Source organism: Ptychodera flava, chromosome 9 (assembly GCF_041260155.1).
Source record: "Ptychodera flava strain L36383 chromosome 9, AS_Pfla_20210202, whole genome shotgun sequence".
Classification (NCBI taxonomy): domain Eukaryota; kingdom Metazoa; phylum Hemichordata; class Enteropneusta; family Ptychoderidae; genus Ptychodera; species Ptychodera flava.
In genome coordinates this window covers 2640265-2667684 of record NC_091936.1, presented here as the reverse complement: position 1 = coordinate 2667684, position 27420 = coordinate 2640265, and the positions used below count along the sequence as shown (strand labels likewise).

The window sequence follows — 27420 nt, the reverse complement described above, 5'->3', positions numbered from 1 at the left end:
TAACATTAAACTCCATCTTAGCAATCTCTGATTTTTGCCTTTAAATTTCTGCAGAAAAACAAGAGGGTTGTGATCAATATAAACCACTATTGGCTGATTTGAAGAAGTAACATAAACTTCAAAATGCTGTAAAGCTAATATCAAAGATAAACACTCTTTTTCGATTGTAGAGTAGTTTCTCTGGGATTTGTTAAATTTGCGTGAAAAATAGCAAACAGGATGATCTATACCATGACTATCCTCTTGCAATAAAACAGCACCAGCAGCCGTATCACTAGCATCTACAGCTAATTTGAATGGCAAAATGAAATCTGGTGCAGACAACACTGGGGCACTTTGCAGTATGGCTTTAAGTGTATCAAATGCCTGTTGGCATTGCTCTGACCAAACAAACTTTACTTTCTTTTTAAGTAAGTTAGTCAAAGGCTCAGTAATTGTGGAGAAATTTGGACAGAATTTTCTGTAGTAACCAGCCATACCGAGAAAGCGCATCAGTTGTCGTTTGCAGTTTGGTATGGGAAAACTTGAAATGGCACTGATTTTGGCATCAACAGGTTTTACCTCACCCTGTCCTACAGTATGTCCGAGGTAAGTTACCCTAGCCCAACCAAACTCAGATTTGGCAAGGTTGACAGTCAACATTGCTTTGCTCAGTCTCTCAAAGAACTTCCGCATGAGCTTGATGTGTTCCTCCCAGGTGTCAGTATACAGGACGACGTCGTCAACGTAAGCTGCACATCCGTCTAGCCCGGATATGACGTCGTTGATCATCCGTTGGAACGTTGCCGGAGAGTTCTTCATTCCGAATGGCATCACCTTGTACTGGAATAATCCGTCTGGTGTAACAAAGGCGGATATTTCACGAGCACGATCCGTCAGAGGGACTTGCCAAAATCCCTTCAGTAGGTCAAATTTTGTCACATACTTGGCTTCCCCACTCGGTCGATGCAGTCATCAATCCTCGGGATTGGGAAAGTGTCTGTCTTTGTTAAGGTGTTGACCTTCCTAAAGTCCGTGCACATACGATAACTGTGGTCTGATTTGGGAACAAGTATGCACGGCGAACTCCAGTTACTTTTACTGGGTTCAATAAAGTCATTGTCCAGCAGGTATTTGACTTCTTCCTGGAGATATTTCGCTTTTGTTGGATTCAGTCTGTATGGATGTTGTTTTACAGGCTTACTGTCCCCAACATCAACGTCGTGATAGATGACGTTTGTCCTCGTTGGAACATCTTGAAATAGGTGTTTATATTCGTGGAGCAGTTCTTTCACCTGTTGTTGTTGTTCTGGCTGGAGGTGTGCCAACTTTGTAGACTCCAGCTTCTCCAGGATTTCTGAGTTCTGAAGCTTGACCGAGCCCAGCTTTGAGTTTAGAGTATTTTCACTCAAGTCAGTTTCAGTATCACTATCTTCATAATGGCTTGAACTGACTGCACTGACAGGCTGAGTTATAGTAGGATTATCCCTATCCAAATATGGCTTAAGCATATTTATGTGACATAGCTGTTTTTGTTTACGCCTGTCAGGTGTTATTATGATGTAATTTAAATCACTCAATTTCTTATCATTAGATATGGCCCAAAGTAACGAGCATGGAGTGGTTTGCCAGGAATTGGAAGTAGAACAAGAACCTTTGACCTGGTTCAAACTTCCGTTTTGAGGTGCTTTTATCATATTTGGTTTTCATTGACTGCTGAGATGACTCAAGATTTTCTCTGGCTAATTCACATGCTTTAGAGAGTTTTGTACGAAAATCTGAGACATATTGCAAAATATTCAGACAATCATCATCGTCTGATAGGAATTTCTCTTTAACTAGCTTAAGTGGGCCACGGACTGTATGTCCAAATACAAGCTCAAATGGGCTAAAACCAAGAGACTCTTGAATTGACTCTCTAACAGCAAAGAGCAAAAAATGAATTCCTTCATCCCACTGCTTCTCTGTGTCAAAACAGTAGGTCCTAATCATGTTTTTCAAAGTTTGATGAAATCGCTCAAGAGCACCCTGACTTTCTGGATGATAGGCGGATGACCTATACTGTTTAATGCCTAGCTGATCCATTACTTGTTGAAAAATTCCAGACATAAAGTTGGAGCCTTGATCAGACTGGACACATTTAGGGAGCCGAATAAAGTGAAAAATTTGACTAAAGCTCTCACTATAGTCTTTGTCTTTATATTTCTCAGTGGTATGGCTTCGGGGAACCGAGTTGATGTACACATAATTGTCAACATGTACTCATTTCCTGATCTTGTTTTTGGTAGGGGCCCAACACAGTCTATTAGTATCCTACTAAATGGTTCTTGAAATGCAGGAATTGGCTGTAAAGGGGCCTTTGGAATAGTCTGATTTGGCTTTCCTACCATTTGACATGTGTGACAAGTTTTACAGAAATGTGCTACATCCTGCCTGAGATTAGGCCAATAAAAGTGACTGAGAATTTTATGATAAGTTTTCCTGACTCCTAAGTGACCAGCCCAGGGTTTTCATGGGCTAGGCGCAATATTTCAGCATGGTAGGGCTTTGGAACCACAATTTGATGTTTTATAGCCCAATCGTCATCAACCAAAACATCTGGAGGTCTCCATTTACGCATGAGAATACCAGATTTTGTATAATAGGAAACAGAGCTATCCGAAGTTTTACCTTCATCATCTACCCTGTCAACAAAGACAAAATATCTGGGTCTTTGTGTTGTTCTGCAATGAGATTTGATCTAGAAAATGTCTGACTTTGAACAGCAGAAGTTTTACTGGAAGTTTCAAATCCACGAGGGATAACGGAATGATCCGTGTCAAACACCTGACTGAGAAAGGTGTCATTTAAGTCAACATCTGTGACATTATTTTTGAGAGTATTTTGATTCTCGAAGTTTTCTTTGACATGGCTCGAGTAATAGCACATGAAGGAAATAAATCGGGTATCTCTTGTTCAATTGGCTCTGGATCCTGATCTAAAGTAGGATTATCAGTCACAAGTGGATTAGTAATGACCTTGTCCCCAGCAAGGTCGTTTCCAAGAAGAAGGTGAATCCCTTCAAAAGGCAAAAAAGGCCTAATACCTAAAGCCACAGGTCCAGAAACAAAGTCCGAAGACAAATAGACATTATGGAGAGGAACAGGAATGTAGTCATTACAATCTACCCCCTTAATAAGAACTTTAGAACCTGAAAATGACTTTTCAGAAAACGGCAGGGTATCTGCCAACAAAGAGACTGGGAAGCCCCGGTATCTCTTAAAATTTTGACAGGGGTAGCGGAAGAGAAATCACTAGAAAGTGATATAAACCATTATGAATAAATGGCTTGAAAATACCCATAATGCTATCCTGAGAAGAATTGACCTTGACCTCATTAATTGGGGATAAGAGGGATTTAACCTCAGAAAATGTGTTGCACACATTATTAGACTCTAATTGAGTTGATGAAGAAATAAAGCCGGTTGGCTTAGATCCACTTTGACCACTTTGACCTTCACGTTTTCTTTTCAATTTGAAACAATCTGACATTAAATGGCCGTCTTTCTTACAATAATTACAAGAAAGTGTACCGAACTGTTTGTCAGAAGGAGATTGAGACTTGGGATCTGATGATGTGTGAGTGTTACTTAAATTTTGTGAACTGTTGTCATTTGATTTCCTACTTTCCTTTGAGAAATTCTTGGATGAAAAGGAGGAGTTAAATTTACCTGCATTGTTTCTGTATGAAAAGGACTGGGATGGTTTGCTGAGAAATGAAGATTTGTGGGTCAATGAATAATCATCGGCCAAACGTGCAGCGACCTCCAATGTATCTGCCTTTTGTTCATTGATAAATGTCTTGATGTCACTCCGGATGCACCTTTTAAATTCCTCAATCAAAACGAGCTGTCGTAATTTGTCATAATTCTGACTGACCTTTTCAGAAGAACGCCAACGATCAACAGTTGTTCTTTTGTTCGAGCAAATTCAACATAAGTTTGATCCTTCACCTTCTCACAATCCCTAAATTTCTGACGGTAAGCTTCAGGCACCAACTCATAGCCCTTGAGAATTAATTCCTTCACAGAATCATAATCTGAAGCCTGCTCTACTGACAACTGAATGTAAATTTCTCTGGCTTTACCCACCAAAGCACTCTGCAAAAGCATAGACCAGGACTCCTTAGGCCAATTCAGACTCTGAGCAATTTTCTCAAAATGGAGGAAATATTTATCAACATCCTTTTCTTGGAAAGGGGGAACTAACCTGAAATGCTTAGTGATGTCAAACTTGTCTGAAGGGAAGAATTTTCCTGACTGTCCAAGCTCTAAACGTCTCATTTCTAACTGTAGTCGATGTTCTTCCAATTCTCTCTCCTTTTCTCTCTGTCTTTCTTCCATTTGTAATTCTTTCTCTCTCATTTGTAATTCTAGTTTCTTGATCTCCAAATTTGTCTGCATTTCTAATTCTAATTTTCTGAGTTCAGAGGTAGACTCGGGCTCATAATCTTTCAGGGTGGATTCCTCAAATTGGCCTAAATCAACTAGATGTTTGGCAATACGGTACTGTATTTCCCTCTTGCGCATAGATCTTTTAACTTCTACTTTAAGGAAATTTGCCAGTGCTATGAGGTTGTCTTTTCTGAGGGAATAAATGTGTCCTGATCAAGGTCATCCATAAATTCGTCTGGTTTAAATTCCGCCATGATTAAATTTCGCTGAGTTCACAGTATACAGTAGTTTTGAAAAGGCTGTCAAAATGTTGTCAAACGGCTCAAAATATTCGTCTCCCGGACGAGCCCCCAATTTTGTTACGTGCAGAGAAAACGAACAAAAGGGTGAACTCAGCAAATAACGTTTAAACAGAATTTATTACAAAAATAAACTAATTGCTAAGTCAGGGATAGAGTACAAGCTTTAAAAGTGTACAGACTACTTATCTCAGCTGGGACGGCAAAGCTCCAGTCTCAGAGTTGTAACAGTCAGTCGAATGAATGAACAGTCCTTGGCTTGCAGGCTTGAAGCTGCACAAAGTCCACAGTATAAATCCAGCGTTGACAGTGAAGGTCTTGAAAAGTCTTGAGAATGACTACTGCTGGAGTTTAGTAACACACAAGAGACACGATCCCAAAAGTCTGACTGGAAGCTGTGCACGTCCCTTTTATAAAGGCATGTAAGAACAATCTAGAACTTTTATTGACATGCTAATTACTGTTCTAAAATTATCTCCCTTACACAACTAATCAACTTTCCAGAACATTCCAAACATGACTAATTGAATTCAAGGTTGTGAGGTCATCAAGGGCAGTGACCTTGGGAATGTTCTAGACTAATTGAACTCAGGTCATGATGAGTGTGGGGAAATGACCTACATAACAGTATGTTACTGAGAAACATTCTGTAATCACAAATTGAGCAGCTCATCACAGATCTTGATCTTCAAGATATTTTTCGCGCCAAACATGGTGATAAAACCATTTTCACCTTTAGGCAAAGAAATCTTTTCATCTAATCACGTATTGATTTTTGGTTAATTTCAAACCACCTCCATGATGATGTGAAAGCAGTGAATATTATGCAAAGTGTTTGTACTGACCATTCAGCTATTGTCTTGTGTTTGGAAAGGGATAACTTTGACTAAGGAAGGGGTCCTGGCTACTGGATTTTTAATTCTAGCTTATTGGATGATCAGATGTATTGTCAAAATAACATTAAGTGGCTTCATGATTATACTGATTATTCTGAAGATTTATGTGTAATGTGGGATCTTGTTAAAATGGAAATACGCAAGTTTACAATGTAATATTCGAAAATGAAATCTAGAGAACGCAAAGAGGAATTTTTAAAGCTTGAGAAAACATTACATGAGATAGATACATTGTTGAGTGAAAGTCCTACTGATGAAAACCATGCCAAATATGAAGAAATTAAGCAACAGTACGATCAGATGATTGAATATAAAACCAAAGGTGCAATTATTAGATCTAAAATCAGATGGCATCAAGATGGAGAGAAAGTTTCAAAATATTTCCTTAATTTTATAGAAAAAAGAAATCACAAGAAAAAGCACATCAGAAAACTTGACATTGAAAGTGGTGATATTGTCACAAACAGTAAAGAAATTCTAAGTGTCAGTAAAGATTTTTATGAAACGCTGTACTCAGAAAGAAAAATTGATGATCAGAGTGCGAATTTTTTTTACTTTCAAATGATAACATCCCTTGTATTTCAGATTTGGAAAGACAGATCACTTTGCAAGAATGTTAGAAGGTGCTGTCTACTTTTAAGGCAGGGAAATCCCCAGGAAATGATGGATTAACGGTTGAGTTTCACCGTAAATTTTGGAATATAATTGGGCCAACTTCGGAAGACAGGAGGTAAACTTTTGTTTTGTCGTAATTATGATATACATGATATTCCATCAAATTTGCCAATATTTTACATATATATTTTTGGAATGTGGGCTGATGTGAAAAAAATGGGACCATCAGAATGTGATTTAGAGTGGTAAAATAATTTGGAATAATAAGAATATACGTATTGGAGGAGATTCAGTGTATTTCAATGACTTGTTTACAGATGGTTTCATGTACGTTCATGATATTTTTACTGAGGATAACTTGCCCATTATACAAGAAAATGTTAACATTTTGCGTCATGCAAATTTTACAGAAAATATGATTTTTAAGCTTTGGTGTTTAGCGAAGGCTACTCCTATTGAGCTCAGAGTGACATCTTCGGAAAATAGATCCTTAAATGCACCTTTAAAACCATACTTATATCATGGGGATATATGTTATGACTGTACAAAAATCACTACTTAACAGTATTATGAGATAATATTACTAAAACATCTTAAGAAAACGGAAGCAAGAAAATATTTTTGTGACATATTTACTCTAAGCAATGATGATTGGGTCAAACACTGTCGTATCACAAAACACGTGATAACTGAATCGTCAGTGAGATGTTTTCAACAAAAGCTGCTAAATAATTTGATTTTTACAAATGATAGTCTGTTCAGAATGAATGTAGTAGAAAGTAATCTGTGTAATTTTTGCCATGCATCAATTCAAACAAAAGACCATCCCTTTATTGATTGTAGATATTCAAAAGATTTCTGGGTTCGTGTAAAAAGTTATTTTTTCAGAAATGTAAATATCAATTTAACCAGACCTGTAATTTATCTGGGTATCCTCAACCATGACAAATTAGTGATGGTAAACTACATTATTTTGCAAGCTAAGTTCTTTTTGTATACCTGTAAACAGAATAACAAAATACCAACTTTTGAGGCGTTTCTATCCGTTATAAAACACAAGCATGTAATTGAGTGTAAAGCAGTCGATGGTGTCAGTAAGCAAAGTAAATTTGAAGTTAAGTGGAGTGAAATAGAAAATCTTGTAAAGCCTAATTAGGCTGCTTTTATCTGTGTTGTTTTTGTTTTGTTTTACTTTTGTTTTTGTTTTGTTTGTTTTTGTGAGTAAAAATAAAATTTTGTTTAAAAAAACAAAACAAACAATCGGACTTGCGGTTGCAAAGGAGAAGGCAATTGTTGACCGACGATGGGCAACGGACGACGACGGAAAATCAACCTATTTGATAAGCGCTGCATCGCTGACAGCAGAGCTAAAAATGGTGAGGGGGCTGGAGGAATTCAGGTGGGGGATTCGAAAATTTTAGAGGTAGTCGAGGGGGAACTTGAAAGTTTTGCTCTGCCTATAGGGGGACCTGAAAAATTTTAGCTCAAAACATTTTGATGTCGTCCAATGTTTCTAATGTTAGTAATACAGCAAAAAACAGGATGGTTGGACAGTCTCACATACAGTTTCTAAGTGTCTCTCTACAGCATGCTGAAATACACAATATTCAGTTTGTTCAAAAGCCCGTTTGTCTAAATATTGATTGAATTAGAGTTCAGACTGAAAGCTATTTGTCAATTATACAAATGCACGGTACACGTATGCTGTGTTGGCAAGCTGAATACTGGACAGCTCAACATGCTACATAGGGAGTGGAACAAGAGCGCAATTGTATAAACTGAACAAAAATATTGTCAAATACAAAGTTAATACAGCTACTACCATGCTACTGCACACTGGCAGTGACTGTGATAGCTGTGACTCTGATGTAGTTTAAGAAGAGTTTCAGTCATAGGACATTCAATTGACAGTTAAGCATAAATTTACACAAGATTCAGCCAGAGAGCAACACATAGAAGACTAGTGGACTAACAGTTACCATGGATTTTTGAATCCTGGCATATAAGAACAATCAAATATCAGAGAAAAAAGATCGAGTCACCATGCTTGATCTTATACAAATGTACGATGAAAAGTCACAGTTTTTCTAGTAGCATCTAAGTTGTATATGTCTTGTACTTAAAAAAGATATTTGTTCGGTAGGTCACTGTGCTTAGTTTTTCACACTTTTGTAAAATGTAGCCAGGAATATACAATTTTCATACTCTCTCATGATTGTCATTTTGTGTGCTTTTCAGCTGGTGTCATTGACCCGGCCAGATTTGGAGAAACTCGTCGGCCTAGACTGATAAATTCGAAATGTCCATTGATGCATTTTAAAAAATGAATCAATTCAAGAACTTGTCCTGGGTATATGGCTCTACAACCTGCTGATAAGAGGTAGTATTGAACATCTGCGAGCAGAACTACGCAATACATGTTAATTTTTATTCCGCGTGCATTCCTAATAAATATACGGCTATATGGTGATGGGGGACTTGAAATTTTTTGATCATATAGACGGGGGGACTTGAAATTTTTTGAGGGTATTGAGATGGATCTGAAACCAAAAAAGATTTCAATTGCGATTCCGTCAGCTCCCCCCCCCCCCATCATATTTTACGCAGCCTAAGCGTTATTGAATGCTTCATAGCTGTGAATGAGGAGTGAAATGTCAACAAGGGTATTATTAGTCATAACACTACAGTAGTATTTTATGTGCAGCGCATGAATTCTGAGATGCACTCTCCTGTAAACTTCAACCACATTCCCTTTTCAGCTATACAGTGCTGGGTGTAATTCATCTGCCTGTTTTTCAAATACTAAACTGCTAGGGTTTAAACTGTTAAAGCTCGTGCAAGTTGTCATGGTGTTTAGTACCATGTAGCATAACAAAACAGCCAGCCTACACAATACCAATCAGTATAGCCGAATAGTGGACGACGTGCCAGAGATAACAGAAGTACTTTCGGAGAAGGAGTTTGGAAGAAAAATATGAAAATCCGGAAATTTAAGTTTGCTAACTTGTACAAATATGTTCAAGAATATCTTTTTGAACCTACGCATCAAATTTGAAAGTTGTAAAACCAATGGTATCACACAAGTAGATCTTTGACATAAAATGTTAATATTAGCTCAAGATATTTACATGCGGAAATTTCATCACTTTTTGATAAAAACGAAAGAAGTCTATATTGAGAATCTTCAAACCGAATTTTGAAGCTATGGGACAAGCAGTTTCAGGGAATATATTTCGAAACAAATTAGAAAATATTCTAAAAATCATTCACACTAAACTTTATGCTAATATGAACAATTTTTAAAAGGGGCATATCGGGGAATATGCAGAGTCTTTGCGACGTGTGGTTTCGAGAAGTGTAAAGTTGACAGAAATTTAAACTCTCTGACGTTCTTCATGTGGATGATAGTGAAATTCACAATTCTATCGCTGATACAATAAATGTCCGTCAACGTTAATGATATTCCAAGGCACTAGTTATGCGCCCATCTCAGCCCTGTTGTGTTCATGAGAAATATGATTACGTTCTATTTCCGATATCCCGTAAAAAATTATATATCGAATAAACACATACTGACCAACTCTGAGATGCTTGCTATATATAATGAACCATAAGATAATATATATTCATCGTTCGATGTATTTAAAAAGCTATACATAGGTGTTATATCTCATTGTTCGTATGCATTAATATAGTTCTATGTTCTACACATGCCCCTCTATCGCATCAAGATTGTCGCCCTGCTCTGGCGTTTGAGTGGCTTTTTCATCTCCGGTATCAACTGAATGCAGGTACATTCCGTCAACAGCGTCAATGTCATCGTTTTCCGGACCACCTTTTTTCTTCCTGCACGAACAACTGAATTCGATGAAGGTCGGACAGAACGGAATATAAGACGTGACAGACTTCCACTTGTGGACTATGCTGTTGCCGAAAGGAAATTCGTAACATTTCATCACCTCATGTCTCACTGCTTGTGTGTGTTCTTCGTCATCATTATCGGCAGTTTCACCAAACATACGCCTCCACTGAGCTAGTCCTCTTTCTTGCTGTGTACCTATTATAAGAAAGAAAATATGCTTGAAGCATAAGCTGAACGGGCGTTTACCAAGATTAGATGAGTTTTAATTAGGTGCTTGGGAAATTCAACGGTGAGTTAGTTGTCTTTGATATGGACATTTTAACACGTTAAAGTATGATGTGTTTTCATGAAAGACCAGAGATTGTGTGCTGTCTTCAAAGGACTTAGTAACGTCATGATAACGTAGCTGTCCTTAACAAAACACTACGTGCAGTTGGATTTCGTATACTCTGTGACAGTCGGCAGGAGCATTAAAATATTTGAGACATCGGAAATCTTTTCCGAGAATGATGGATTCCAGATTATTTGTAAAAAGTGAGTGACGTCTCTTCATTTGAATGAATTGATTTCAGAAAAATTTAGTCGATAACAATAATTTTACCGAAAATGTGGCAAGAAGAAGACGAAGAAGATGGTGATGGTGATACAACTTTTGTAACTTCATAAGGATGAGCTCGTCAAAATGTTTAACAGGAAAATGTATTAAGCTCGGTAGAAAATGAGAAAATGCCAATTACTTTCTTGAAAATGTCATTTACCTGTACTTACCAGGGATGGTGTTATCGAGTATGAATCCTAAAAGACCTCCAACAAACATACTGGTACTTAGTAACACTGTAATTATTTGGTCCACTTCCTGATTTCCTGCAAGTGATGAGTGATGAAGGCAGTTAGGGAGCGTTCAGTTATCATGGCCGGGGTTGGGCCAGCAAATTCTTCCTGGGCATCGGTCAAAATAAGTGAAACCTCTACCAATTGCACCAAACAATCGATGACCCCTCCCCTTTTAAGATGACAAAAATTTCATGAACCAACCCCCCACCCCCACATTGCTTGAGTAAAGCTGCACACACAAACACCTGGGGGGCACAATAGAATCCCAAAAAAAGATATTCTCAGATTTTTTCAAATGACCCTCCTTACAAACTCACAAGGTGTTAATGTTCAAATTTCCCCTTCTGACTTGCTATAATTTTGAAATTACCCCACAAAGGGATTGGACAGAAATTACAGGTGGATCGGAATATTTTTGAGCAAGCATGTGTGTACAAAAATGTGATATTTGGATTTAATTGATAATCAACTATTGACAATGTTGATACATGGTAATCTCTGAGAAAACTATTTCAATACAAAACTATATATATGCATTTATACACATTTGATAATTGACATAAATGTACTTAATTGGAATAGGGTTGTTACAACTGGTATGTGGACAAACATTTTGACTTTAGAATTTCACCAACAATATTCATCCACTATACATGGGAGTCTATGATAAAATTGTAAATAATTTTTTTCCAATGAAAAACTTGCTATACTTGTGCATATACAGACGTTCAAAAATTAACATCATTGTACTTGATTAGAATATGATGGTTAAAGGTGCATATTATATGCACAAGAAATCTGATTTTGGAATTTCACTGAAAACTTCATCCACTATACATTGTAGTCTATGAGGAAACTATGAATATTTTTTTCCAATACAAAAATAGGTAAACCTATGTATTTATGTACTCTAGATTATTAATATTAATGTACTTGGTTAGAATAGGGTGGTAACAAATGGATTTGTTCGCTAGAAATTAGATTTTGGAATTTTCCCGAAATGTAGATTCACTGTAAATGGGAGTCTGTGAGGAAACTATGAATAATTTTTTCCAAAAACAAAAATAGGTAAATCTGTGTATTTATGTACTCTCAAATATTAATATCAATATGCTTGATTAGGCTAGGGTGGTTACAAATTGATATGTGTGCAAGAAATTGGATTTTATAATTTCACCGAAATGTTAATTCACTATGCATTTGAGTCTATGAGAAGACTATGAATAATTTTTTTACAATGCTAAATTAATTTGTGCTTTTATAGGTGTTTGATAATTGATACAAATGTAATTGATTCAAATAGGGTATTGAAAGTTCAGATATGGACAACAAGTATAATATTGGAATTTCACGTAAAAGTACAATTTCACTTTTCATGGTACTAGTAGTCTACAGGTAACTGTTAAATAATTTCCCTGACAAAACTTGCTATATCTCTAATATGTAAGTAATAGGAATTGTTCATCCTCCTCAGTGAGCTCGATTTACAATAAGACAAGCCCCAGAGTTGTCAAGTCAAAATGTTCATGTGACAGATAATTATACTTTTGTTCAGATTTAGTTAAATGACTTCAGAGAATGAAATCATGCCTGGAATCATTTTTATCTCCCAGAATATTTCTTAACACTGGAACTGCTTTTTGACGGAATGGATACTTATGAAAATTAAGTGACCCCTCTGAGCTGTTTGAAAAATACATGACCCTCCCTTTGCAGTTTTCAAATTTAAGGTGACCCCCTGGATTTTGCCGGCTCATCCCCGGCCGTAATAACTGAACGCTCCCTTAGCGACTGTGTAAAGGTACTGTTGTGTTTTATCGAATACCAGACATTTAGTTTGAATGTAAATCCCTATAGTGCTTGTTATTTGGGTGCACTGAATTACTTTACGGATTGATCTTAGGGACAGCGGCTCTACGTTTCCACAATCGTATCTATTCAGGTTGAAACTTGCGTGATCAAACGCTCTTTACCAATTTTGCATTTGCTGTGTTTGCGTTTTTTGTTTGAGGTTCTTGATCAGTTTTATGATGCTAAATTTTTTCAGCTGGTGATGGATCCTTAGCCTGACACTCTTCAGAGTATGTGGCACAAAAAGACTGTGAACGGATAATAGAAATCCAAGACACGCTTCCCGAGTTCAGTATGGTTTTACTTGTTGGATAATAACACCATTTGCCAATATCTAGACTTTCAGATACTTTGATGGGGTTACCAACTCTTGTTTGAAGAAAATTCATATGCATTGCTTGCAAGGGCCCAATACTTATCCCGGAACCTAAAGATAAAGCAATAGAATTAACCGACGGTTTGTTGAACAAGTACCTGTGGAAATGATTCCTTGATTTGCATTCAGCCAGTTTGGAATTACCAATCCCATGAAGAACGAAAATCCAACGATGAATAAATTTCTTGAGGAATTCAGATCGACGAATTGTAAATTAGAAATACCAACGGCTGTTATCATACCTGAAACGGAAAACTTTCAGATAAGATTAAGCAAAGCCAAATCGTCGTTCCACCAAAATGAATATTACCACAACATCGTAGTGAGATTTAGCGTTCTAGTGTTGAGCACCAAGTTAGTGACATAATAAAAGTAACTTTCTATCATATCTATGCGTGTGTACCTTATCTGAGAAATCAATCAAAACTTACCGAACATTACACTGAAAACTCCTCCAATAACAGGGTCCGGTATGGCCACAAATAGGGCGCCAAACTTACCACACATTCCAAAAATCATCATGATAAGAGCGCCAATCACAATAACAAACCGACTGCCCACCTGGAATAACAATTATACAAGCTCTGAGTGATTTCACTCTCAAATGGCCACAGCCTATTGGCCGAGATTTGACGTATGCAAAATGCATCTATGACAACCAATTGTGAAATTACAAACAGAAGCTTAGGGAGCGTTCGGTTTTTACGGCTGGGGGGGGGGGGCCGGCAAAATCTTGTCGCCGGTGTTCAAAAAAATGTAGACCCCCCCTGCATTTTTCGTGAAAAAAAGATGACCCCCCCTTTGTCAGACGAAAAAAATTGATGACCCCCCCCCCCCCCCCCGCTTAAAAATAACTAAAACCCATATGTCAAATTTACCCGCATGGTTTGGATTTGAACTCCGGTACGCCGGCCGCGCACTTTATTCGTGTAGCAAAGATGCCAGTGCACAAACTTCTCAGCCACATCCATTGAAACGTCTGTTAATTAGGACGACTGTAAGGCAATTTTTAACTTCATTTCAATAGACAACTCATGTCCATGGACATTGTATAAAGTGAACTTTATTGGAGTGGTTTGCCAAAGGCAGCCCTCCGGTTAAGAGGGTCATGGGCCATTACGTAAAGTCAACTTTATTCTAGTAGGCCACCGGTACCACCGGTAAAGAGGGTCGATCATGGCTATTGCATAAAGTAGACTTTACTGGACAGGGCTGCTGAAGGCGCACGGCCATTAAGATTACCGTGGGGTATTACATAAAGTCAATTTATTGGAGTGGGCCGCCAGAGGCGGCCCGCCGGTAAAGAGGGTCGATCATGGCCATTGCATGAAGTATACCTAATTGGAGTGGGCCGCCAAAGGCGTCTGCCTGTTAAGAGGGTCATGGGTAATACATAATGTATATTTATTGTAGTGGGCCGCCGAAGGCGGCCCGCCGGTAAAGGGGTCGATCATGGCAATGGCATAAAGTGAACTTTATTGTTGGTATTATGTTTTTGAAAATGTGGTGACCCCCCTTTCTTACCAGTGAAAAAGCGATGACCCCCCCTTTGCGGATTCCAAAATTTTGATGACCCCCCCCCCCTGGATTTTGCCGGCCCCCCCGGCCGTAAAAACTGAACGGTACCTTAGTATTCATTTACCTTTGTAATGCCGATTGCACCGATGTTTTCACTGTATGAAGTAGTACCGTTACCAGTACCCCAAAGTCCCGCCAAGATACAGCCAATGCCTTCCATGCCGATACCGCGATTAATGGCGTGAGTGGGTGGTGGTGGCGCTCCGGACAATCTGGCGCAGGCGTAGTAGTCACCGATGGATTCTATCAATGACGCCAATACTCCCGCCAGCATTCCAAAGACACCAGCTGCACTGACTGTTGGTATTCCCCATTGAACTGAAAAAATAAGAGTGCACGTTTAATCACGAACCGCACTACCAATTATGAAAGTCATAATGTTTATGGATAATAGCAGTATTTGGGAAAAACTAAATCACGAACCAATAAGATAGGTTCATGGTTGGCTTGGAGATCACGTAACTTGTTCTTCAGCATGCATCGTAGTGAACTAGCGTGTCTTAGCGGCAAGAGCTGAATGCACAACTCCAATACATGACCCCTATGAGGCATCGTTGATAGAAAACACAGCGCTGACTCACGAGAATGTCAAAACCCTAATCTGAGGGATCTTTAATGGGAGGGAGTTGGGCAAGGGTAAATCAAGGTCTGTTCACCTTGTTAAATGTGAACCACTCAAATATTCCTTTCTAAAATATGACCTCTTTTGGACTTTGTAAAACATGATCCTCCAATCAGGTTATGAAATTTCGATGACTGACTGTCAAAATAATGCAACTATGAAACACCGCGTCATCTCCACACGCTCCAAATTTGAAAGCTTGAATAGGTGTCTGACTTTGACAGAACCGCTCAGTAACTTTGTTACAAAAGTGGTTGGCTATGTCAGATTTGGACTCGTTGCCTGATTGGTCTATGGGAAAGAAAACAATAAATGGCAGGAGCGGAAGAAGAAAATGATGTAGTGGATCAGAATAAAGGCCTAGTGTTGGAGGTAGCCTTAGGATGCCGCCAATTTTAGCATTCCACGCAAATTACACAAATATTATGCTGAATGGGACAGAAGATAGTTCTTTATCAAAAACCGACTCAGCATCAGTGATACGTTTGTACAGAATTGCCCTAACGACTTTTGACAGTAAGCAGCGGGCTTTTACATTAGACTGAACACGAGTCCAATACCTTGATAAGTTCTGTTATGTCTGATTATGTTAGAAAAGACAGTAAATGGTGGAAAAAGGCCCTTTTTAATCGATATCCTCGGTTTCTCTCTCTTAATCTTTTTAGAACTGTTTTAATGTCACGTTTGACTTGATCTGTTGTATTTTTTTCCGATTTGTTGTAATCTCTTATCAATCTTTTTTTCTGAGCTGATTCTCGAAATAAAGATACTATTATTATTATTATTATTATTATTATTATTATTATAAAACTAAATTAGGTTATGAAATTTCGATGACTGACTGTCATAATTATGCAACTATGAAACCCACGTCATCTCCAAATCAGTGACTATCGCCATTGACCGCAGTTTGCATTTGTGTGCACTACTGACGAACTTCACTAACCTTGACTGTTCAGAAGTAGGTATGAGAAATGACCGAACAGTTGGCTATCATCGGGTCACTGAAAATTAAGACAATGGTCTGTGAAAAAACTATATTCTGGCTAGTTAAAATCATCTACTTGATGTAAATACCTTTGTATTGAAAATGTTGTCAACAGCGCCTCACGGAGTCCCTTGTTATACGATGTTCACTTTCTTATGTTTTTACCCCTGCAAATTTATTCTTTGGAATTTTACAATATTTCTCATGTTTACGATGGACTAAGATTTGCTTTTCAAAAGCAGGTATTACATTTATGATAAAGCCATATAAAGTTCGATGTTCCTTGTTCGTATGTGTTTCCTGTATCATGTGTAATGGCTTGATATTTTTGGGTTAAATTCCAATATTATTTTTTTATTCACATATGCATGTTTAATCAACTATTCCAAGTAAACACATTCACATAAGCTGTCAAATATATTTAAAATGTACAGACGATGCTAGGTCTAATGGGGGTTATTGCGATTATGTCGACATTCTATTTGTCAACAATAAGGATAATATATTCACTAAGACACGTGAACTCTTACCAGGGTACGGAAGTCTAAACCAATCCGATTCTTCCAATACATTTCTCTTCGTATCGGTTCTGCCAGGGTACCCATATCTAGAATCATCATCTGGTATAGCATCGGTTATGGTCAATATGTAGCATAGAAGCCATGACAACAGAATTGCTAGAATGACCTGTAAAATATCGTTTAGCTTCAAATGTTGAGGAGAAGAACGCAATAAGAGGAATAAGAGGGATCATAGCATAGTACTGTAGGTGGAAACTAGTCGTAGATCTCTTAACAAGTAAGTTTATGACTGTATGATCAACTACCATTACCAAACTGAAATCATTTCCGAACGAATTTTGCACAAGCTCAGCCTTTCATGATATGTTACCATAAATGGCGGTAGAAGTACTAGACTAAGTAAAAGCAGAAGATAATATTGATGGTAATATTACGCTTAATAATAATTGCTTTCTTTAGACATGTGATATGCCTTTCTTCCTTACAATAAGCACCTTTACAGTTCCGCGGAAAGCGTTCTATACCTATGATGCCTTTCGAAACTAGCGGCTTCGAGGGTACCACTTTGCGCATATCGCCTATTCTTTAACACAGGTCTGCTATAACAAGAATAATTTTTTGCTTGTTATCCGACGTATTCTGTCGAAAAAGTAAGCTAATTATTCATTTTGTATATATCAATCTGTTTGAAAGCTGTTGAATATAACATTACGCCCATTATGTACTGTTTTATGGAAATCTGGAGGAAATTTGTGTCGTTCTAATTTATTTACATACGAACGTTGATCACAATAATCGGCTGTTGTTTTTGACAAGAGATTTCATGCAAAAGTATACAATTACTGCCGTCAAATTGAATCTAGAGGCTGCACTGAACATGTAAATATTACGTACAAAAAGTAATGGTGATTTTATTATCTACAGACGAAATCTATTGAACAAAATTTTTGGCTGGGAGACAAACGGGAACCCCTGCTTATGCAAATAAACACGTAAAACTTGATACGACACAGCGGCAATCATTGGACCGGAGAAGAGAACACCACCAGTCCGACGTTAGTTGAAGGAGACATGTCTTGAAGGTGGCTCGTGTAAGGTTTTCGTTGCAACCTCACAAATCTAATTTTGCCGCGGTAAAATCAGGAATGATTGCTACATCTGCACTGAACACATATGTAAACAAACGCGAATCCCACAAACATTTTCCAGATTTCCGTAAAATTGATGCGCAATTGGCAAACTGTTGCAACAGACAGCTACAAATACATCGACATATAACATATTATTGCGTAGCTCACATTTTCTCACAGAATGAGTCTAAAAACACGCGAAAAATGAATCTGGGTAAAGTAGACCTGTGTTAAAGAATAGGCGACTAATTTCGCAAAGCATCATGGGTGTAGAACGCTGGTCCGCGGAACTGACTTAAAGGGGCTTATTGTCACAGCAGGGCTATGTGCTCTCTTATTGCAGAATCGAGATTCAGATCGCAATCCCGATCTCGAGCTTGTCAACGCATAAATAAAATAAAAGTTATCAAATAGATCAATCAACAAACAAATACAACTTACACAAATAAATGCATTTTCCAAAAATGTACACCAGAAAATAGCGTTTCCATGTTCATGGTGAATAGAAAACAGATGTAAAAACAACGTGTTTTGACATACCGGAAAAAGTTTGAAGATTGGATACAATACAGCGCTACAGCCTTTCTCCTTGGACCATCCAAGACAAGGAATATTGATATTCTTCAAATACTGAGAAAAAGCAATAATAAGAACCATCGTCCTGTTTGGAAAAGACAGGAGATCACATTGTGAAAGGAGGAGAAGGAAAAAAGATACAACTGTTCATTGAAATTAGCGGAATGGCTGACTGAAAAAGTTCAAATGACATTTTAAGCTTGTGTAAACACCGTGTGTACAAATACAAAACTCTCACATAGGTTGGCTGTCTGCCTTTTTGTTGTACTTCAGTAACAGCCAAACTGCTACCAAAACTATACTTTTGAAAAAAAATTATAAATAGATAGATCCATTCCACGTAGAGGGCCAAGAAGAATGGTGAGCGCGTAATTGTATATATACTCTTTGTATTTTGTGGTTCAAGGGTATCTGTAGGGTAAATGCTACCGGCAGGGATATTTTGATCTTTATGTTTGTGACAAAAATGTCAAAATAGACCAAAAGGACACGAAATATGACTTCCTCCAAACCACAGTGGTGTTTCTCGTCCCATTCAATCTGTCTACAAATTAATAGCTTGGTGTGATATGGTGTGTTATGATGTAAGTTTAAGGAGATTAGCTTAATACATACAACGACGATATTCCCCAATGGGTGCCGGCGAAGCCTGCTGCTACTCCGAACAGAGATAAACCGACGAGAGCGATGGTTGGAGCGATAGCTAGCGGACCGATGAAACGCAGAAGCATACCAATGACACCAGTGAAGCCGATGAGAACTTGAAAACACGACGCAACCATGATGGCACCTTGAATCTGTGATTTGTGAAAAACAATTATAGCTATTTGATTCTATTTCAGAGCAGATTCATCAGCAGAACACAAGACACATGCAATTCTGAGTTGAACGGACAAAGGAAAATCGAGGGTGAACTGAAGCTGAACAGCAGTAGAGTGAGCTATATACAAATGTTCAATACCCTGTATATTATGAAATTTCGCCTAAAATTTATTTACTTTTGAGAGACTTGTATAAAATTCGTGCAAGGTGCAAACACAGTAAAATCAAAAACGTTGGTCAGTAGGATCTTAATGACAAATATCAAAATTACTTTAGGGACTTGACAGAAATTACAGGAGAGGAGGGCCGGTGGTTTTCCAAATGACGATGCGCATAAAAAGTGACCCTTCAAAAGTGTTTGTAAGAAAAAGGGTGACCCTTCCCAATTTTCCTACCAAAAAAACAGTTACCCTCCCCGGTCACAGTACGTATAAATAATATCTTAATTGATATATAACTTCTCATTTCTTGTACCCGTACGTAATTGCAACCATCCTATTCTTACCGAGTAGATTTACATCAATTATCGAACATCTATAAATGCTCAGATATTGCTTTTGTATTGGAAAAAAGTTCATAGTTATCTCATCGACTACCATACTGAATCAACAGTTTTTTATGTAATCCAAAAATCAAATTTCTTGTTCACATATGTACGTTTTAGCTCTCACTTCAAGCAAAGTACATTTACATCAATTATACAGATATAACTTGTTTTGTAGGGAAAAATTGTTAATACTTTGCCTAATACATTCCAATGTATCATGATTTGATGTTTTTGGGGTAAGCACTGTATCAGTCACATCCTGCCTTCTTATATAGTTGCGAAAGCTGCGCACAAAATGATGACCCTCTCCCGCAGCATGCGTAAAATTTCTTGACCCTTCAAACATACTTGCGTGAAATATAGCGACCCACTCGCAAAAACACCGGCTTTATCCCCTGTTATTTCTATCCAGTCACTTAACGGTTTTAGCACCTGTTATATTGCAGTCATACTAGACTAATTTTTCCACAATAAAATTCTTGTGTTTTATGGTTGAGGCTACGCTCGAGCTATTTGTTGACTACAATCTGGTAAGGATGATTGTTGAGAAACACTTTTGGCTTGCTTATGTGCAGACTAGGTCTTCTTGTGTTGAGCAATATGGTGGCAATATTCAAAATGTTGTCTGAATTTCACGTCATCTTTATCAAATCATCTATAATTACGAATACCGAGACCATGCGAGACAATTATCAGTTATCTTCTGGTGGATGCTATTCACTAGAATATCTCAAATACAAAATACATGTTTATCTCGAATGAAATATAATGTGGCAATCTTCTAATTTGTTGGTCATGTATCACGACAAATGATGACGTTTTCTCAGGTGAGACACAAAATGGATAAAAAATCCACAAATCGTTACTAATGTAGTCTGTTTGAACAGTGAAGGTACCTCTTGGAAATTGGAAAGCATAATATTACACCTCTCTTAAGCATAATTTCGAAGTGATTTTCACACACAATATTGGCAACATTCTCACAATTCTGATTGCGTAGATTCAATTAAACTGATTGCGTGTGACAGGCAACGGCAGACTACCTCAGCATTTGATACGCTCTGCCCAGTAGAATGTCGATAGGGCTGAAGAAAATAATTGTTAGGCTCCATCGTGATTATTCCTTCTACGTACCTCTCTCATTCTCACTTGCCATAGTTCAGTTCGTTCGGATGACGTCATGTTCTGCAGTACAGCTGAAACGAGTCCCGCAAAACAGTCAGCTTAAATACTCAAATCGCAGCCGAGGTAACAATAAAGCTCTATTCAAAAAACAGTGATGGGGTGGAGGAATTGAGGGGGATTCGAATACTTTGGGGGTAGTGGAGGGGGACTTGAAAGTTGTGCACTGCCTATAGGGAACCAGAAAATTTTTTGGTTCTCTTTTACCTTTACGTTTTCCAATTCCAAGGTTCATCAGGTAATTCAATGAAAAATAAATAACATTATAATGTCATACAATTGTTTTAATGTTAGTAATAATGAAAATAAATCTAGTTTGTAACATTTCATTACTTTGTGTCTCGAAAAAATCTACATATGTGATTTTTCGTAAAAAATACCCAAACAAGAGGGCCTAGTAATGAGGCAAAATAATCAAAGTTAATACAGCTACTGCCATGCTACTACAGTGTCACTGTCACTTCATACCGGCAGTAACAGAGATAGGTCTGACTCTGATGTAGTTGAAGAAACGTTTGGGTCAAATGACGCTAATTGTAGTGAAATATATTTGTACATAAGGTCAGGCCAGTGAGTAACAAGTGATATGGAAGACCAGGAAACTTGAATATTATTAGGGATTAGTGATCGAATATTAAAGAAAAAAGATGGACCACCATATTTTCTCAATTTTCACATTCTAATCGTAAAACAACACAAAGGTTAAACTTTGAACAGTGAAGACACTAATTTAAATGAAAAAAATGTGTGACTGAATGAGATTATTTAAATTTGCCATTATCAAACCCTACCAAATTTGCTATTATTACACCCAACGTTTTAGAGATTAAAATGTTTATTTTATGGAATATTTTAATCTTCCAGTATTGTCAATTTTGAACAGCATCAAAGTCATATATATATATATGTCTCGTACTTTGAAAAAATATTTCTTGGTAGGTCATTTTACTCAGTTTTTCACAAATTTGCAATATGTAGCCAGGAATTTACAATTTGCATACTTTCTCATGATTGTCATCTTGTGTGCTCTTCAGCAGATGCCACTGACCTGGCCGGAGTTGGATTGACTCAAGTCGGCTTAGACTGATAAATCCAAAAATCCACTGACGAGTTAAAATGATTCAATATCCGAACTTGCCTTGTAGGAATATGGCTGTACAAACTGATAATAACAGGTAGTGTCGAACATCTGCCAGCCTAATAAGTATGCAGCTTTATGATGACTGGAGGACTTGACAAATATCGATCATATAGACGGGGATTTTGAAAAAATTTGAAGGTACTGAAGGGGGATCTGAAAAAAAAAGATTTCAATCGCGATTCCTTCAGCCCCCGCCCTAACCGTTATTTGTGAACGTAGCCTTACCAACAACACTATTTTTTTTCTAATAATCAGCGGTGGGTCATCGATGATTGTGCAAATCATCAAAGGCATACTAGACTGGTTGAACTTGAACATGGTTACGATGTCGGCTTGTAAGAATGTCTCATGTACTACGATTTCATATCTCATTGAAACAGGTTTTTACATATTTTTTACATATTTGGTTTCTGTGCTCATTTTTCAAAATTCCACCCACCTTCTAATTCTGGTCCAGGCTTTGCTGGACATTGCCATTGTGGTAAAGCTAGCAGTGCAAACGTTGGCGTTAAAAAGGTGTACGTACCGCCTTGAACTATGGGTAATCTAGAAATACAGGAATGTTATAGATATCATGCAACATTTGTAGACTTTTATGATGGACATATGTTTTTGAGAATCATACAGACGCAATATTACTAATCAACATATCACAAGTTGTTTTAACGTACATCGCCTTTCCAAGAAGGTGACATTACAAAATATTAGCTAAAAATCAAGCCCTTTTCACTTTACTGGGACTAGTGTTAAACTGTCAACAAAATACCGCATTGTTCAATTTGTTGACCATACTATCAATGTATTCCGATTTTATATCAACTGATAACCTCAAGGGTAGAAGGTGATCATCGTCAGAGGCAATTATCAATATAAATGTCTTATTAAGTATAGTCAATTTCTTCAGAATTCGCTTGCTGGAACATTCGCTTATGAATCACTGTCTCGGGAAATACAAAAGTTAAATTATCTTTTTTATGTATTATCTGACAGACAGCCTGTATAATTTTGCAATTCACCTGAAAAGAGATGCCTACTGTCACCAACCAATCGAAGGAAAACATACCTCTGAGTCACCAGCCAATCAAAGGAACACATACCTGACGCCAAACAGTACTTGCAGTAGAGTAGCCATACCACACACGAAGAATATAGTGCCGATAAGTTCACTGCGAACAACGTCACTTTTTCCGATACACAGTGAATCCGATAACAAGATTGGAATGGCTACAGTTGCACCAAACATCGTCAGGTAATGCTGATTTTAAAATGGAAGAACACGCGGACTGGCAAGTTATGCATTTATAAGTAATCGTATTGACTAAGAGTTCATAAGTTCATAAGAAAACTTGTATCAAATACCAGAATCGTGCTGCTTGAGGGAAATGCGATCATAGTCACGTGACTTCACAAAAGACGCATTACTCTCCATTGCTTTTTATCAGTTGATCATGATGTACGTGATATATCTTAACCCTTTTATCGCCATTGTAGGCTTGCTCCAAGTCTGTTGGCATATATCAAACAGAATAAACAGAGGGATTTTAAACTACATAAGCAGACTGTCGCGTTAGTGGTTACTGGTTGGCTGTTGTTTAGATCGTTGGTTAAAGGCGTTGACTCACGCTTGGCCAGCAAGTAACTACTACCGAGAAAAGCCAAGCGACTGGAACCAGTCTACCGTTATTGTAAATAATGGTAGAAGTGAGATCTTTCAGACAAACTTGGGTACATTAATACTCGAAATACCTGAAATCCTAGCAATATGGCCGTATGCCAACGTGGGGTTTCAGTGATGCCAAAGGCAATGTCACCCTTCATATTCGCCAGTATTTCCTTCGCTTCCTCTTTTGCTGTTCGACGTTCTCTAAGGACGTTGCTTTCAGACGACAATTCCTGTCCATTGGTAGGGAGAAAGAAATGCTTCCTTAGATTAAATATACATCCAAATGTAGACAGACTAGGTCACATACAAGCACAAGTATGTGACGACCAATCATGTGAGCTGAAAAAGTAAATGAACCTTGATCTACATATCTACATATGATCTACATATACTCAGAGCATTACTTGTTGCATGTAAACGTGGCACAACTAGTGTCGGGTTTGCAAGTATGGCATCATCGAGTTGAAAATGTATGGACTTTTACATAAAAGCAAGCTGGTAGCACTGATTGTCAGTTTGTTGGTAATTGTTATTGTTCTTCCGTCTCTACTGTCACTGTTTTCTCTGACTTCGTTGTTGTTTGTTACTCTTATCAGTTTTTTGTCAAAGTCAATAGTGTACAAAATTAGTGTGGTCAGCGCTGATAGTAAATGCTAGCAGGGCCCATTTTTTCAGCAATTGCTACAAGTCTCCGGTCAAGTTAATCTGACCGCTTCATGCAAAACAAGGGACTGTGAAACTATTAGCTTTTTTATCTATAATATTTGTTATACGGTATTAGTTCATAGAGTGCTATACAATATTGTCTAAAAATTCTACTTGCATTCGTCACCGCACCTCAACACTCTAGCTATCCTGACAACTTTTTTCACTTTGATCTATTTCGATATTTCAACGGGGCTCAATCCTTGAGTCTCATGTCTCATGGATCAGACATATTGTTTCTCAGGCTTGGAAGTCTGAAATCGTCCGTCATTCAAAAAGACAAACTACAGTAAGCGCCGCCGCGACGGGCCATCTGTGCTTTGGCTATGGAAGGTATGATGTCATCATTTGATGGTCAAATTCTTTCTTTGCCGACCGCGTGTGGGTAGGTTTTCGGGCGAAATCTGAACAACAAATATAAGTCTTAGTTCGTCTAAGTTGTCGTCTGCTCGAAAATACGGCGCGTTGTAGGCCTACCCGTTCTTTGTCCGCAACTGCACGATGAGAGTGCAATCGCGCAGCAGTTGATTGAAATGTCGCAAATGTCGTACAATTGTTACAATACCAATCAGACTGCCTATCTTAGGGACTGGACACAAATTACAGGGGGGGGTGGGCCGGTGTTTTTTGGGGGTGGGTCGCCATTTTTCGCGCAAGCATTTTTGAAGGGTCATAAAATTTTGTGCAAGCCTATGGGGGAGGGTCACCTTTTTTATGCATCAAAGCTGAAATTGCATGTGCACGTATTAAAGAATATGGAATACTGAAAAAAGAAAACATACCTCCTGGCACTTTCATTTTCTGTCATTTCCATTTTCGGCGCGCCCTTCGGGCGCAAGTTTAAGGGTATAGTAAGTAATGTATTGATGATCCAAGCAGCCACATTGATTTCATTTGTCATGATTTCTACTTATCGAACTCCTCTATTGTACATATAACCTGTCCCCTATAATGACGCTTTAAATAACAATTTGGGAGATTACTTATTTGATATCATTCTCCCATTGACAATACATTGGGTATAGGTCGGTGTCAAATGTTCATGAAGCTGTATGTACATTTTTCATTTTTTGAGGACATTGACAGAATACAAACTATTCAGAATAGTGCAAAATGTCATCAATAACAACTGGAAGCTTCAGGTCGAACAACTTTTGAATGACAATTTAGGATCAGATAACCTATAAGTTATTTGTAGTTTCCTCTTAGCCTACAATGTATAGTGAATCAACATTTCGGTGAAACTCCAAAATCAAAGTTCTTGCACAACCATGGACTTGAAACCACTCTAGTCTAATCATGAATATTAATACTAATAAACATTAATTACTAATAATAGGTGTACATAAATGCACAGATTTACTAGTTTTGTATTGGTAAAAAAATATTCATAATTTCATCATAGGTTGCAATGCGTAATGAATGGACATTTCAGTGAAATTCCAAAATCAAATTTCTTGCACAACCATAGACTTGAAACCACTGTAGTCTAGTCATGAACATTTATACTAATAATTAGATGTACATAAATGCACAGATTTACCTAGTTTTGTATTAAAAAAAAAATATTCATAGTTTCATCATAGGCTGCAATGCATAGTGAATGGACATTTCAGTGAAATTCCAAAAACAAATTTCTTGCACAACCATTGACTTGAAACCACTGTAGTCTAGTCATGAACATTAATACTAATAATTAGGTGTACATAAATGAATGCACAGATTTACCTAGTTTTGTATTTAAAAAAAAATATTCATAGTTTCATCATAGGCTGCAATGCATAGTGAATGGACATTTCAGTGAAATTCCAAAAACAAATTTCTTGCACAACCATAGACTTGAAAGCACTGTAGTCTAGTCATGAACATTAATACTAATAATTAGGTGTACACAAATGCACAGATTTACCTAGTTTTGTATTGGGAAAAAAATATTTATAGTTTCATCATAGGCCTGCCATGCATAACGAATGGACATTTCACTGAAATTCCAAAAACAAATTTCTTGCACAACCATAGACTTGAAACCACTGTAGTCTAGTCATGAACATTAATACTAATAATTAGGTGTACATAAATGCACAGTTTTACCTAGTTTTGTATTGGGAAAAAATATTTATAGTTTCATCATAGGCCTGCCATGCATAACGAATGGACATTTCAGTGAAATTCCAAAATCAAATTTCTTGGACAACCATTGACTTGAAACCACTGTAGTCTAGTCATGAACATTAATACTAATAATTAGGTGTACATAAATGAATGCACAGATTTACCTAGTTTTGTATTTAAAAAAAATATTCATAGTTTCATCATAGGCTGCCATGCATAGTGAATGGACATTTCAGTGAAATTCCAAAAACAAATTTCTTGCACAACCATTGACTTGAAACCACTGTAGTCTAGTCATGAACATTAATACTAATAATTAGGTGTACATAAATGAATGCACAGATTTACCTAGTTTTGTATTAAAAAAAAAATATTCATAGTTTCATCATAGGCTGCCATGCATAGTGAATCGACATTATTGATGAAATCTAAAAATTACATTTTTTGTAAGTGCATGCACTTTTTATCTGCCACTTCAAGCAAAGTACATTTACATGAATCATCACACACATATGATTTGATATTTTTTGGACAAAGCGTTATATATCGGCCGCATTTTGCCTTCCTTTTGGGAGGGGACTTCAAAAGTATAGCAAGTCAGAAGGAGGTCTTGAACGCACTGCGGGTATTGAGTAACAGGGGAGGGTCACTTATTTTCATGCACAGATAAGGGGGAGGGTCACTAATT

At 37.5% G+C, this 27420-nt stretch overlaps 1 protein-coding gene across 4 annotated transcripts in view; it reads right to left on the bottom strand.

Moving 5' to 3' along the window:
- Window positions 1-4617: 4617 nt before the first annotated feature.
- LOC139139750 (solute carrier family 23 member 1-like) overlaps window positions 4618-27420 on the bottom strand; it is a 38478-nt gene continuing 15675 nt past the window's right edge. For all 4 annotated transcript variants that reach the window (XM_070708633.1, XM_070708637.1, XM_070708634.1 and 1 more), the window contains 12 exons: window positions 23999-24145; window positions 23350-23507; window positions 22692-22798; window positions 21064-21125; window positions 19176-19357; window positions 18525-18645; window positions 16864-17020; window positions 14788-15041; window positions 13577-13706; window positions 13244-13387; window positions 10853-10948; window positions 4618-10279 (listed from right to left, as the gene is read on the bottom strand). In XM_070708633.1, coding sequence (XP_070564734.1) covers window positions 9927-10279; window positions 10853-10948; window positions 13244-13387; window positions 13577-13706; window positions 14788-15041; window positions 16864-17020; window positions 18525-18645; window positions 19176-19357; window positions 21064-21125; window positions 22692-22798; window positions 23350-23507; window positions 23999-24145 — 1911 coding nt within the window. In that variant the 3' untranslated portion in view covers window positions 4618-9926. The remainder of the gene's footprint in view (window positions 10280-10852; window positions 10949-13243; window positions 13388-13576; window positions 13707-14787; window positions 15042-16863; window positions 17021-18524; window positions 18646-19175; window positions 19358-21063; window positions 21126-22691; window positions 22799-23349; window positions 23508-23998; window positions 24146-27420) is intronic.